General features: G+C 38.7%; 1 protein-coding gene across 1 annotated transcript; it reads left to right on the top strand.

The window, feature by feature from the left end:
• Positions 1-2,437: 2,437 nt before the first annotated feature.
• On the top strand, positions 2,438-15,667 carry drd4a (dopamine receptor D4a). The gene is made up of 4 exons (XM_007235137.4): positions 2,438-3,249; positions 7,527-7,639; positions 9,774-10,372; positions 15,275-15,667. The coding sequence occupies exons 1-4, from the start codon at positions 3,001-3,003 to the stop codon at positions 15,475-15,477; spliced, it is 1,164 nt and encodes a 387-aa protein (XP_007235199.2). The 5' UTR covers positions 2,438-3,000; the 3' UTR covers positions 15,478-15,667.
• Positions 15,668-15,897: the final 230 nt, after the last annotated feature.

Raw genomic sequence — 15,897 nt, 5'->3', positions numbered from 1 at the left:
AAACTGTTATGTGGAATACCATGGCAACCACATAACAACCATTCTGCCTTTTCTTCAGGTATTGGCACATCTCGAATTACTTATACAGCTCATAATTAAATGAACAGCTGTCACACTTTCCACAGTTATTATCAGTAAGAGAAAATGATGAGATTATATTGAAGTGATATTCCCTCACTGCTCCTACAGAACTGATGTTTTTTCTCAAGAATGTGTTCATACCTGAGAGAAAGACCTGTGAGAAGGGACAGAAACGCTCAAACAAAGGTGGAATCTCACTGTAAATATTAAATCACTGTAGAAAATTGTCTATTCCCTATGAATCCCCATTTGTACCCAATAGAGGGGAAACCATCCTAAAAACCTCTTAAAATTAGTTTTACAAAAATGACTCAGTATGTCTCAATAATAACTTCATTCTTGACACTTTCTTGACATTAACCCAAAATTCCTCAATAGAATGACTTGTTTCTCTATGTCAACAAAACACAACAAAACAACTGTGTTTTCAAGTCATTGTGAAATATTGGTTCAGTTTATTAAAATAAGAACCTCCTAAGGTTTCAAATTAATTACTTGTTTACTTAAAGTTTTCACAGTATCTTAAAGCAATTACTAACTGTCAGAGCAATTTAGAACATTTAAACAGTTAATTTACTCAGCTTAACTCAATTTCCAATAAACCAACACAAACAATGAGCATCACATAAACAGGTCATATGTATAAACTGCATTATTTGACTAAATGACTTAGGACAGCGAAAGGGATTATTTAGAGACACGTAGAAGTTTATGCTGCCCAAAATGAAAAGAAGGAGAATAAACAGGTTGTTTTTTTGTCTGTAGTGATTACAGGCAGTATTTGCAGTCTGTGTGCTCTGTATGAGCTTATGAGGGAAACTTTGCCAGGTAATTTACTGCTTTACACTCTGCTTCTTCCTTTTTGGGCAATGTCATAAAATAGCTGATTTTGGTTGCATAAAGAACCATGTTTATAACAGTGAGTTACAGGATCTACATACTCACATCTCTCTTTTACTAACACATGTACAAACACGACTGACCAGTTATAGATTCAATGTTGTAAAATTGAATGTTAAAAAAATACATATAAATCCATGTTAACATTTTAAATTGAATAAGTGTAATGTATTAGTCTTATAAATATGATCTTTATTATAATTTCATGAGCATTTGATTAGGTTTTATTCATTTAATAGTTCTATTCATAACCATTGTCTTTACTAAACTCATGAAGAGAGTACAATGTAGAATAAAAAGGAACGTAATGTATAGTTTATTGATTTAACCTTATATGACGTTGATTTAACTGTGAATGCACATTCATCCTTGACAATTCTTAATAAATCTATGCTTTTTGATTAATTCAGGACTTAGAGGCATTTTTAATACAAGCACTTAAAGCAGCTTTTAAGCATTTGTATTTCACAGTTGAGAATCATACAGAGTTGGAGGAGAAGGTTAATTGGTTGTGACAGTGAGGAAAGGCAGCTTTATGAATATTGTATGTATATATGTATGTATGTATGTATGTATAAACTGTGGTTAAAGTTTAACAGTAATGCACATTTGGGTCTTATTTCAAAATTAAAAACATAAAAAGAAAAAAAGAAAAAAATGTGCATGTGTATTATAATATTAGTGATTAGTTGTGCAGTCCCAATCTCCCAAATGTTTTATGCTAATCTACCAAATGTTTTACAAAAGGGTATGCCATTCCCCCTTGGAACACAGAAGTTGATTTACAGTCAAAAAGTGCCAAAAGTGTAATGAAAACTAAAATATTTCTCTAATGATGGAACAATGCAACAACAGAGAAAATTGGATAGGATAGGATATAATTAAAAGAATCTCAGGCATAAATGTGCCAGAGAAAATTATTGGCACCCTAAACTTAATTTTTGGTTGCAACCCTTTGGAAAAAATTACTAAAATCGATCGCTTCCTATAACCATCAACAAGCTTCTTACACATATCAACTGGATATTTTGACTATTTTTTGCAAACTGCTTCAGGTGTCTCATATTTGAAGGATGCTTTCTCCAAAAATCAATTTTAGGGTCTCTTTACAGGTGTTTAAGGAGATTTAGATCTGGACTTATTGCTAGCCACTTCAAGTTTTAAAAAGGGCCAATTTGAACATAACAGGAGGGTAAAGTATTATAGACATGTACCATTTTGTTGGCCTTTTATTTATTTTTTGTTTCTTTTAAGGCAAGAAAGCCTTTAAAAGGCAGAAATGCTAGTGACCCCAGTGACCCTTAATCAAGCCTACACGTCTATAGGTGACACTAAAACTGCAAACTATGCGATCTCTCTCTTTGTTCAGAAGGACTAGTCTGGATTATTCCTTAAATGGTAGAGTTACACTGAGGGAAGAGGTCTCCTGAGTTCCGGTGCTGTTGGATTAGTAGCTACAGCTCGTCATTAGCAGGGCAGTGAGCGCGTGTCCCCCTTCAGCTCGTGATAATAATAACAGCTCTGCTCTTCGAGCGGAGCGGAGCTGGAAAGCGGGGTCTGTCTTTCTGCCCCCTCACACAGCTCACTCCTCCACCACCACCAGCTCCAAACCCGTCCTCCCACACCCCACGCGCACTCACACACAGACAGCCCGGGAGCTCCACAGTCAGAGCGGGGCTGGGGGAAAGTTCCCGCGCTCGGAGTTCAGAGTCTCAGAGTTGGTCTGAGAGTTTAGACTGAGAGTTCAGACGGGAGCTGCTGGCGCGCGCTCTGAGCTCTGTACTCTCTGGGCGGATGCGCGAGAGGTGAAGGCGCGTTAATGCGCTTACCGCGCGTGTCACGCGCCACGGACGGGCGACGGCGTGAGGGAGCGGCGGCGGAGGACGGAGGAGAGCTGGAATAATGGCAGGAGAGACGCTGCTGTCCTTCTCCTCCTCGGCGGGTCGCGCTCTGCGATGAGGGGCCCTGGCTCTGCTGCTGCTGCTGCTGGAGAACTGACCCGCGCGCGGATACACAGCGATGCCGCGCGACCTCGCGGCTCCCACACACACCGGCACCAGCAGCGCCACCGGCACCGACTACAACTTCCCCGCGCTCATATTCGGAGTCCTGCTCATCATCGTCATCATCTGCGGGAACGTGCTCGTGTGCCTCAGCGTGTACGCGGAGAAAGCGCTAAAGACCACCACCAACTACTTCATAGTGAGCCTGGCTGTAGCAGACCTGCTGCTGGCTGTGCTGGTGCTGCCCCTGTTCGTGTACGCGGAGGTGAGAACTTCTCGAGTTAATTAAAATCAGTTCAGATCTACTTTTAATACACTTTTACACTCAGAGCACAGCACAGCTCGGTGCTTTTTCCTTCTCCAGCAAGGTTAAGTAGCTCTCACTGGTTTAACCAAAATAATACATTTAGCAACATAGGTAGGTTAATTGTTTCATTCACACAGTTATAAAACAGTACTAATATGAAAGAAAGTGAAGAAAGTGTTCCTACTCATATAGAGCCTTTATATATAAACTGTAGGACCTGATTAGACATTTTAAGTCACATGGAATATAAGTTAATTATATAGGCATATATTATATATTTCAAACCAGTTTCACAATGGATATATTCCAAACAGTTTAGGAAAATACATTTGGTGTCCATTTTACATTTTCAAATGCATTTGAATTTTATGCATAAATGTACATATGTTTATTTTCCATGTGGCAATACCAAGAGCAGTCCTGGAAAATACTGGCTTTAAAAAAACAGATGGTAAATTCTAAAATTTTAACTGTGGCCCAGCTCCCAAAACTAGTATATGAAAGACACACTCTCATAAAAAACTGTTAAACCATAGAGATACTAGATTTCTTTGGAGTAGCTCTCACTAGTTCAACTCCAGAATACATTTTAGTAACATAGCAAGGTTAATGGTTTCATTGACACAGTTGTAAAACAGTACTAATATGAAAGAAAGTGAAGGAAATGTTCCTACTCATATATAGCCTTTATATATAAACTGCAAAACCAAAAATATAAATAAACCTATTATGTCACATATAATATAAAACATAGGCATATTTCAAACAGTCTTGCTAATAATTAATAAAAAACAAAATGTTCACTGGTTTAGCGTTACTCCATCATACTAATTGGTGACTGCTAGCTTACATTAATTGCTTGCGACACTAGTATGTCTGGTTGACCTACTTGTCTAACCTAAGTGATTTCCAACCCTGGTATTTGAATGGTTTAGTCAGCCAGGCTAATCTTGCTAAAAATAGTCGCATATTAAAATCATGCTAGTTAGCTGCTGTTTAGTGACTTTTATTAGTTATTAAAGTTCGATTAGCATTACACTCACTGATTAGCATTACAGGTACTTTAAACATCATGCCAATTGATGACTAGCTTCTATTTATTGTTTTGCAGCTCTAGCTTGTATAGTTGACCCATATGTTTAAGCAATTTTCAACCCTATAGTCCTAGAATTGTTTAGTCAAAAATATCTACTAAATATGAACAGTCACAGATAAGCATTACTCTGATAAATTACATCATGCTAGTTGATTGGTGACTACTAGCTTTCATTTATTGTTAGCAATATTAGCATATATGACTGAAAGACCCCCTTAAGAGAGTCCAAACCTTGATCTAATTCTGCAGCTGAAAAAAAACCTGTATACTACCATATTTAATTGTATGTCAAAAATAGTAAACCACCATAGGAGGTGCATTTATAGCACATCAGTCATACATGATGTTAAAACCACTGACGTGAAGTGATGTAAATAACAATGATTGTCTAATTCTGATGGCACCTGTAAGGGTATGGAAAATATATTGAGCAGAAAGTGAACAGTCAGTTCTTGATGTGTTTAAGCAGAAAAAAGTGTAACAATATGTAAGCATAAGACTGACATTTGATGTTCTAACCGAATGGGTCAGAACATCCCCAAAACAGCAGGTCTCATGGAATGTTCCTGGCATGCAGTGGTCAATATTTACTAAAAGTGGTTCAGCAAAGGACGGCCAGTGAACCAATCCCACTCATCCAGCAGAAGAGACACAGTCGCACAATTTTTTAGGAAATTAATGCTGACTGTGTCTCAATGTTAGGCATTTCAGGTAAAGAAAATAAATTCCACCCCAGCAAACACATCTAGGCATTTTTTAACAACATAAATCCTGGGGATGCTGGATGTTTTCCTTCTGAACCAATATTTCCCTCCTCTGTTTTTTTTTGTGGAGTTTATGCCTCGATGGGTCACAGCTGTTTTGACAACATGAGAGGAGCCTACAGAGTATTCAGTCATGTTGGACACAGCCCAAGTCCAAGTTTGGGGACCTCTGTTTTTGAAGATACAGTTACAATTTTAATACTTGATTCTGACAATTCAAACCAATCAGTAGCACAAAAAAAAATTCTAATATCTAAAAATCCAAAATCCTTAGAACATAATTGTGCCATATTCCTTTGCAGTTTTTTTATGTTTCCCAATATGTTCTGACTTCAAGCTTTTATCTAATTTATTATTAAATATATATAAAAAAAAAAAAAAAATATATATATATATATATATATATACGCACAATGTTCTTTGGAAGGTGAATGTAGTGTGCCTTGTGATCATGTAGTACAAGATCTTAAAGATTATGTCTTTTTGCAACATTTTGTCTTAAATGTACATTTACAGTAGTTGTACTCTGGTTTAAAGAAATGCTTACTGTAAAATCTCAAAAATAAAGGTATGAAAAAGGTTTCTTGAGGAATGCCATCACTATCAGAATTCCTATCACTTCCGTAAAGAACCATTTCTGTATTAGATATGTGAGAAAAAGGGACTGTGAAGATAAAAAATGTTATTTCTATGGCATCATTGATAGAACAGCATGTAGTACCTCTATTTTAAGAGTGTAGTGATTGGCCATTGGATGTGCTCATTTTTATTAAGTTTTAAGTTTATTTCATTTATTTCCCAAATATTAAAAAATACAAAAATACTTTACATGGTCGTTTTATCTCATGTGTAGATCTTTAAGAAGCTTGACTTTGTTCTATTTTTATAAAAGTGTGCTTCTTTATACGTCATCACTCAAGTCAATAGGTCTAGGTCAATGTGTTCTAACAGTCTACTAGTCCACCTGCACTACACACAGTTAAATGTTCTCCTGCACTGACCCTCCTCATTCAGCTAAAGGGCATTTCCCTAGGGGTAGGCAAGACATGGAGGTGTGCAATGGAGTTGAGGAAAAAATCTAGACTGCTATTTAAGTGTTTTGAAAAATAAAAATAAAGTGAGGCCTGAACGCTGACCTGTGTACTGACCCTTCAGTAAATATGACAAGTGGAGCATTACGCTGAATATCTTTTGTTTAGACTATCCAATTCCTACACCCCACAATAGACTGCGACTCAGTGTAGGAGATAGTTGATTTGGCTTGTGAGAGGGTCTGTGTTATTTCTATCCCTTTTCCCACTACATCAACTCCCTGCAAACAATAGACATTGTTTCCAACACCAAACAGAATCACAACAATAAGCAGCAGCCAGTGACAGGACATTCTATTCCCAGTGAGGACGATCACAGAGACCTTGGACCTCTGGCTACGTCATTCTGCCCTTCCCTTGCCAACAGAGAAAGTGGAAAGGAGGGGGTCTTACGGTACCTAGCAGCTACTTTGATGAAACTTATCCAGCAGCGATTCCTCATTATCATACTCCACATCTCGTTGCCAAGGGCTCATGCTTTCCACTTATAGGGCAAACATGGGTCATTGGCATGAGAGAGGAGCCATTACCAAAAAACTAATTAAGAGTCTCTCCACTCTTTGGGCCTCATCATTAAAATGCCATTAAACCCTCTTCTCTGGAGCCTCTGGTTTATTTTGCCGCCTTTTATTCTATCATTTTTGGACATGTTGGAGATGTTTGTTAGATCCAAAATTTACTCATCAACTTGAGGGCCTTAGAGTGTCTGGTCTACCGGCTGCTGCGGAACAAAGCAGCTAATGAAGATATAAAGATTTCAAACACAGCTTATGTGTTACTGTACTGTAAGAAGGGGAGCTTGGATAGTGAATAAGAGGAGATGGGGATGAGTAAGGAATAAAAACAATGACAAAGACAGGCTTTTGGCACAGTCACATGGTTGTAAACACATTTTCCTATAAGTGCCAGGGTCTTGGGTTCAAGTCCCTATTTGGGTAGAGTTTCCATGTTCTTCATGTGTCTAAGTGTGTTTCCTCCGAGGTTTTGAGTTTCATCAAACAGTTCAAAGACATGATGATCAGGTTAATTTGTTCTCTTGACATTGGTTATTCTAAATGATCCCCAATGTTTGTGGGTGTAAGTATAAATGTGTGCCAAATATGGATTGACACTCATCCTGCGTCAATTTCCTCCAGGTACTCTGTCATTTCTAGCTTTCTAGCATTTCTGCGCATGTTCGGCTGCTGTGCTGAGTGTTGATTGTAATGCGTCTTTGGGTTTCTTGAAAGGTGCTGCCATAGTGTAGCTTCATTCATTATGTACATGGTTCCTCTTTTTTTGCAGTTCCAGGATGGAGTGTGGTCTCTCAACATGACCATCTGCGATGGCCTGATGACCATGGATGTGATGCTGTGTACTGCTTCCATATTTAACCTCTGTGCCATCAGCATTGACAGGTTGGTTTGAAAGAACATTTCTAACTGCTTAATGAGTCTGTGCGAGTTTGAAAGGGAGAGTGAGGGTTTTACAAATGACTGAGGGGCAGTTAAAGTCAGCAGAGGTTACGGTGGATTCCTCATTTACAAGCACTGGTATTGACACTGACCTTCTGGTGGAGGACTGCCGCAGGGCCTGTGGCTCTGAGGACAGGACTTTAAAGCCAAAGACACTGTTAATAAAAGGGAACAACAGCAGTGAAAAGAAATCTTCTTATGCAGGGGTGTTGCAGGCCATATTTTTGTACTGCACATTATGCCTGGTCAAAATGTGAGTTCTGTATACACTGTTAAAAAACATTAATTGTCTCACAGCAGGGGTGCCAAAAATGTCAGTAAAATGTACAGATATTTTGCTGTGTCTGATCCACTCATAACAGCTCAACAAACAGTTACACACCACCGCCATGCTGATGGAAAATAAAGTGAGTGTAAAAACAAAGAGGTGGTCTAAATATTCTGATATGACTGCGCAGTATTATAATATTATTTTAATTTCTAAACAATTCAAACTGAGGCCAATCTCTTTAGTTCTGCTGTAGACTGAAAACACTTGGGTTTGTCATTAAAAGATAAACATAAGCATTTTAGCTTCAGGCATTTACATCTGGATCTGAGACAGAGTTCAGAAGATAGCACTTTCTGAACCCCCCATTTTTCTTGAGCAAAAGTGTTGGAACAAAAACACTTAAAAATAGATTAAAGTGAATAAGTCTTTAAATGCAAATGCTTTGCTTGTAATAACTGCATCACATCTGTGACCCAGTGATATCAGTAACCTTCTGCATTCTTCTTCTGAGGTGTTTTTCCAGGCAGTGTGTTTTGCGTAATTATCTTGCTGCATGATGAAAGATCTCCCAATTAGTTTGGTTGAATCTTTCTTTAAATTCAGATAAAATGTTTCTGGAGACCTCTAAGTTAATTAAGCATTTAATTAATGAGCCCAACTCAGAAGAAGCCATGCAAGCCTAAGCCATGACACTACCTCCACTGTGTTTCACAGATGAGCTGGTATATTTGAGATAATGAGCAGGTTCTTTTTTTCTCAAAATTGTAGCCCTTTCATCACACTGGTAAATGTTTATCTTTGTCCATAAGGGCTGCAACCGTATGGACCTTCCAACAATATTTGTGCAATGGTTCTCTCAGCTTCACAGTTGCTTGTATTTTTCACCCATAGATGGTGGTTAATCTTCTAACTATATATACACAGTCTGCAATGATAAAACCTTAATCTAAAACTGAGCGTAGACATTTTGATAATCAGTGTAAAAGGACACACCTGGTCAATAAAACACACCTGATGGCCACATGTTCCAATACTTTTGCTCCTAAGCAAAATGGGTGGCTTCAGACAGAAGTTGCTATATTTGAACTGTATCAAATCCAGATGTAAATACCTGAAAATAAAAGCTGAAATGTTTACCTTTTGATTCATATTCATCTTTTAATATCAAACCCAAATGTTTTCAGTCTACAGTAGAAATAATTTGATTGATCTCACTTTTTTTACCAGCACTTGTTGGTTAAATTGGACTCTAGGTTGTTTTCAACCTTGGTGCACTTTGTTTAGGCAGGTGTGAAGACAGTAATTGCTCTCAACTGCAGACCAACAAACAGCCACAGTAAGTCCCTTAAGAGGAGATGATCTCAGTCCGGTCTGAAACTGTCTCTGGAGAGTTTTTTGTGGTAAAAAATGTGATCTGACCTCAATCCCCCAATTATCAGGAGCGCTCTGCAGCTTTGAGCAAAACAGGCCCTGATAGCAAGCATTAATTTAGAATAGTCTAGAACACAGAACCTTCTAACTGTGTTTACTTACCCTCTGACCAATAAACTGAGAGAATTTTCTTACATGGTTAATTGAGATGGTTTTGGTGAGCTTAAATATTCATTTTGTGAAAACAAACCAAACAAGAGAAAAACAAAACATAAGTTAATTGATTCTGACTAAAGCAAACAAACTATAGACATGAAAACACCCTGAAATCTGTATCAGCATATTGCTTGAGTCCTAGTACCAATACAGAGGGCAGACAGTTGGCAACATTCCAGATGTCTGAAAAGAATAACAGCTGTGTTTTGCTCTCTGTAGATTCATTGCAGTGTCTGTCCCACTCAACTACAACCGCAAGCACGTGGACCAACGGCAGATTGTCCTGCTGTCGGCCACATGGATCCTGGCGCTGGCAGTGGCCTCTCCTGTGCTGTTCGGCATTAATGACGTGCCAAACCGAGACCACAAGGAGTGCAAGCTGGAAGACAACAACTACATTGTCTATTCCTCAGTCTGCTCTTTCTTCGTGCCCTGCCCCATCATGCTGATCCTCTACTTCGGAATATTCCGGGGCCTCAGAAAGTGGGAGGAGGCAAGGAAAGCTAAGTTGAAGAGTGGAATGCCGGCCTGTCAGAAGCTTCAGGAGGCTGCAGCATCTCTACCGCCTTTGGCTTCTCTACCACCTCCACTACCCCCCATCATAGAAAAAGACTTCTCAGACTTGAACCTTGAGGAACTGGATCAAGAAGAAGACCCAATCAACCACTACCCTAAAGACTGTAAGGATGGACCGGTGAATTCACTGTCCTACCCTGATGGAGCTTACAACCGGGACCAGAATCAGAACCAGGAGAGGAAGAGGGCCAAGATTAATGGGAGAGAGAGGAAGGCCATGAGGGTTCTTCCTGTTGTAGTGGGTGAGTAGCTCATGTTTATACCAGTGGTCTATACATTTGTGCAAGTGCTTGAGATTTAGGTATTTATTTGGTCACATTTTTATAAAATTAACCTTTTTGGTCTATTTAGGAGGCTTTTTTATTTACAGAAAAATATCTGACAGCAGAAAAACCCAAAAACAAGCAGCAATTGAAGACAAATGCAGCAACTGTCTGGCAAACAATTTCAGGGGAGGAAACTGTTGGCTTTTAGTTAATGTCCATGGGTTTTAGACAGGATTTGAATTGATTAATTTAAAATATTTCTTATTTGCAACTGTGTAAAGACTGAGCTCACACAGGGACTTCAGTTTGTTATCAACTTAGCGAGTAATCCAGCTTTAAAACTTTAAAAAAGATAATTTTACATTTCCCAAACATAAAAGTCGCAGATTCTAATTTTTTATTTATTTCCATTAGAATCATAAGAACTACATTTTCACTCTTTTTGTTTGGGTCTGTGTACATAATAATCATATTTGTGCTCAGTATATCGCTTTTAAAGAAAAGGCAATTACAAAACTGCAATTTAAAACTGTTTGTGAACATTTTGAACCTCCTAGTAGTCTTACCAGCAAAGCATAATACAGTGTTTATACTGTTTATATTTTGTATCATTGGCTCACGCATTTACAAAACCCAGCTGAGGCCTTTTAATTTGAAATAAGGGATGCAGACACAGGGCTCTGCCTGTCTGAATCGGTTTCTCTGCGATTGCTTACAGCCCATTTAAAACAATTATTTAATGTTGGCGGCCTCGGTTGGGCTGGAGTAGGATGCTACCTGTTTTTCTGAGCTGAATTACTTGCAGAGGGGATAATAGACCCTAGCCCCTGTGTGAGCTCAGTCTTTACACAGCCATAAGTAAGAAGTATTTAAAATTGTTGCATTTAAAATCTGTCTAAACCCTGAATATTAACAGAAAACCAAGAGTTTTCTCTTCTGAAATTGTTTTTCCAGACAGTTGCTGCATTTGTATTTAATAGATGCTTGTTTTTGAGTCTTTCTGCTGACAGATTTCTTCTGTAAATGAAAAGCATCCTTAATAGACCACTGACATTGTGTTGTCATTTTGTTGTCTGCACTATGTTATTATGCCCATAGCTGTCAGTCTGGGTAAACAACTGCTTCTTAAATTGAACTTGCTCATATCAATTGGCTACAACATTATGGTGACTTTTTGTGTGTTCAGCTTACAAGCAGCATTCATATTTTAACTCTTAAATAATCTTGAAATTTAGAGTATTCTGTAATGTTTATTAAAGAAATGTACACAGAAAAAATCATATTCTGAACATATTTATTTACCACAGAATGTGAAAGATGCTATTTCTTTAAAACCAGATTCCTTTCTGCTGCTGGAAATCAACATTGGGGTCAGAGTGCCAAATATGGGCATAACAATAAATACAGAAAGTGTGTGACCTTAAGAGTCTACTGGTTTGAGGCCAGGTGACTAGCTTACATTTATTTGCCTTAAAAAGATTTAAGGTTGCTTTTCCAGTGTGTTTTGGGTCATAATGCAGCTGTATTGTGAATCACTATTCTATCTCTTTTGCAGTGTTTGAATCTGAATCTGAGAAGAAAATCAATCTCTGTACAGCTTCCAACTTCTATTAGTAGTTGTATCATTAATTAACACCAGTGGCCCAGTTTCACAGGCAGCCATACATGCCCATGTCATAAGAAATTGCCATTAGATCAGAGTTATGAACGACTTACAAAATTATATTTCTGACCACTGCTCTACACTTCTTATAAAAAAAACACATTAAATAAAAAAAGAAATTGAGTCAGTTTAATCGGAAGCTGTACAGATTCATCTCACCTTTAGAGTGTTATTATTTATAAATATATATATTGTGTAATTCTGTATACATCTAAAGGTCACACTCTTAGATCATGTGTAATGAAAAAGCATAATGAAGGTTGTTAATGTAAGCCTACTTACATGAGTTTTTCAACCTGTCTTGACAGCAGCAGCCTTTGTGCTGCATTATTTTAAAATGGAAACAGATTCATTCATTCTCTAAACAAATTTTGGTACAATTTCTCATTAGATTTGGTTTTAATGGTCCAGCCAAGCAACAGTGACCACAAAAAAGCATGGGAAGGTAGACTATAGGTTAGTTGTCCCCAGCTTTTACCACAGCATGCAGGGCTGCAGTCACTACCACACTGTTATTAGTCCTAGGTCTGGGCCTAGATGTAACATTTGTAACTTAACTTTTAATGTAATGTAGTGAAAATAATTCATTGTATATGTTTGTTTACCAGGTTTTTACCAAAGCTGGTGAAAATACACGGCTCTGAATGTAATGAAAGTACACACAGTGAAATGAGGAAAACCCGTCTGTGCCACATTGGCTAATCATGCCACTTAAATCCTTCAATCCTATTATGACGTAACCCACCATCTTAGGCCTGCCGCACAGGTCAGCCATGCTAAGCTAGGACGAAGGTTAACACATCCACACCTGCTCAGCACAGGCCTGCGTATGTGTTCGTCTAATGCCAGGCTATATTTGTACTGCTCAGTGTGTGCTTTTAACAGCAGCATTCAAAAGTTTCTGTAGCCATGTAAGCGCCTTTTAGCTCTTGTTTGCCAGTAGGCCTTGCTGCAGCCTGTAGGAAGGCGGGTAAGGACATCCAACTCCAGCCTCTGCTGTGCTCTTGTTTATTGAAGGCACTGTATGGCAATTGAAATATGCACATAACACCAAGAAGCACATTGTTGCACCTAAAGGAGAACTCTGGTGTAAAATGTACTTTGGGTGTAAAGTGATAAACATGATAAAAAAATACTTACCTTTGTTGAATAGCAATGAGTGAGATGGGGTATATTTTGCACCTGCAGATAAATCACTTTTTCCACTGCTAGTCAGGCTCAAAGTAGCTCCACCTTTTGTAGAATCCGGAAAGCCCGATGCATTTAGAAATGTAAAACTGCACAAGAAGTTTATTAAAAGCCACACTTTACGTGCCATAACATAGGTAAATCTCCGGGCACATCTTAAATTTAATTCACAATATTCAACCATTGAGCATGAATAATAAAACATTTTGAGCAATGTTTATGTAATTTGTTGTTGGTTTTTGCATTCTAATATCAACAGTAATCAGATATTCTCAGCAACAGCTGGAATTCATGCATTTCCAAGGAATTAATTTTGCAACCTATTAATTCAGCTGTCGGAGCACTAGGCCATCCACAGCAAGTTTTTTTTTTTTAAACCTGGCTTCAGCGGGCCGTAAATATTGGTGCCTTGGGCAAGGCCCTTAACCCTCACTGCTCCCTGGGCTCCACAGCAGTGGCTGACCACTGGTCTCACAAAATCACTGTCTGTCTTCTGAGTGTATTCACTGGTGTAAATGTGTGTCTTCACTGCACGAATGGGTTAAAAGCGGAGGCCAAATCCTATCTATGTGGTGTCACTTTAGCACAGTCTTAAGCATGAAGAGCTCAGTCTATTGTTGCATGCAGGTAATGCAATTTGATTGTGTTCATCATGCTGATTCCTATCTTACACCATGTCAACAGTCTATTTTCACACCTTGCGCCCGTGCCTTTAAAATAGAGTTTAGGTTTAAATCTACAATAATGGGAATGGTGATCTGGAAGTGGGGTGTGTTTAGGTAAATTTCTGGCATGTTGCTATTTTGGCGATGGAAAACACAGGATCGCCACTGACTGAAATAAATCTAGACAACAGTCGATTGTCAGAGTCCGTTCCTATAGGTGCACCCAGCGCGCATACACCCCCGCTCTATAAACACACACACACGACTGCGCTGCAGAGCGCTAACCCAATTTTTAACTCAACAATAAAGAGAATAAAGATTAAAATAACATTACTGTTCCCTTAACTTAGCGGCTGGTGCACCTTTAAAGCGTGAACGTGCAGGTCAGTACTCAGTATCCTCTGCTGAGACGCTCAAAAAGACAAGTAACACACCTGTGATTAATTAAGAGAATTAGTACAGGACTTTTGTGCGTCTCGAGTTGAGCAAGGCTCACAATACCAGACACATATCACACCCTAAATCCAGCTACACAATATGTAATTGACTGATGCGTAATAGATCGCTATTATACTAATAGCCCTTTATTTCGGAGCTCTAATTGTGCTCAATCTCATCAATTCAAAACAACTTTTTCAAAACTTTTTTGTATATTACTATATCTGTGACTAAAGGAGGGAAGGGTGTCTCCTCCATAAACATACATAGTAAGTCCCAGGGTGAAAGAAGCACCATCCAGATCATTCAGATGGTTTATCAGTCTCAGTCAGAGAATATAGTTTCAGACCAAAACTCTGAAGCTGAAGACAGAAGCCAATGATGCTGTATTTCCTTTGTACAGCGCTGTCATGCTGCGTCCAACACGGTCTGCAACTCCCCCCTGCAATGTGCTGTGTCTCTGACACTGACATAAATATGCAATAACATCAGGGGAAGTCTGAAACCCATTGCTCATTCTGTATAAAGGTACTCCCGCTGTCCCAGCTCTCTCCTCCTCTCATCCCTCCAGCCCTCCACTCCGCCCTGTCCCATATGATGGAGCAATGATGGTCCTCAGTAGCTGACAATAGGCAGTGTGATAGATAGCTGGTCAATAATTCATAAACGCAGGAAGGCTGAGTCACAGGGTGGAAGTTGCACTCCAGTTTCAGAAGCTGCTCTATAGTGAATACAAATCAATTCTCACAGCCTTGAAGGCTAATTTTCTGACATGATCATCTCCTGGAGATGAATTGTAGTGGTAAATCATAAACGGGAAATATTTTTAGCAATTTTTTTTCCAGCTGGTGTTTTGTTTTCTACTGAGAATCCTAAAATCGTACCTAAAATCACACATTCTCCTTCTTTCTGTGTCCTCTCCAGGTGCCTTCCTGTTCTGCTGGACTCCGTTCTTTGTAGTGCACACAATGCGTGCGCTGTGTGAGGACTGTGAATTTCCCAGCAGCCTCATCAGCACCGTCACATGGCTGGGCTACGTCAACAGTGCTCTCAACCCCATCATCTACACCGTCTTCAACACAGAGTTCAGAAAGTTCTTCAAGAAGTTTTTGCCTAAATGTTGCTAGTCACTCTGCATGCCTATCGGACATTTGGGCTCCAAGCATCATGTGAGCGTGACATGACGATGATTGTAAATAACCAATAAGCAATGCTTATCTATTGTATATACTAGAATGTATATCTTGCAATTCCATTGCTGTTTGTTTCATTGTTGTATTTCTACATGTACTTTTTCAATACATGCTTCCATGCTTCTTCCAGCGTCAGGTTTAATTGATTGTGACAACTGATTCTGACACTTCTGAAGGCAGCTAGCTAAAACTGAAAAGCAAGGTCAGACTAACGTAGTATGTCTTTTGGCAGTAAGATAAGTTCAGGGCATTTTTTACAATAATAATATTTTTGGTGAAAAATTGTAACTTGTGTCTATTTTGTAACAAACAATAACTGATTTAATATAAAGCACAATACAATAATGTAAAAAA

The sequence above is a fragment of the Astyanax mexicanus genome, chromosome 2, assembly GCF_023375975.1.
Source record: "Astyanax mexicanus isolate ESR-SI-001 chromosome 2, AstMex3_surface, whole genome shotgun sequence".
NCBI classification, from domain to species: domain Eukaryota; kingdom Metazoa; phylum Chordata; class Actinopteri; order Characiformes; family Acestrorhamphidae; genus Astyanax; species Astyanax mexicanus.
Note: the sequence above shows the minus strand (reverse complement) of the source record. Positions and strands in the feature narration are given on the sequence as shown.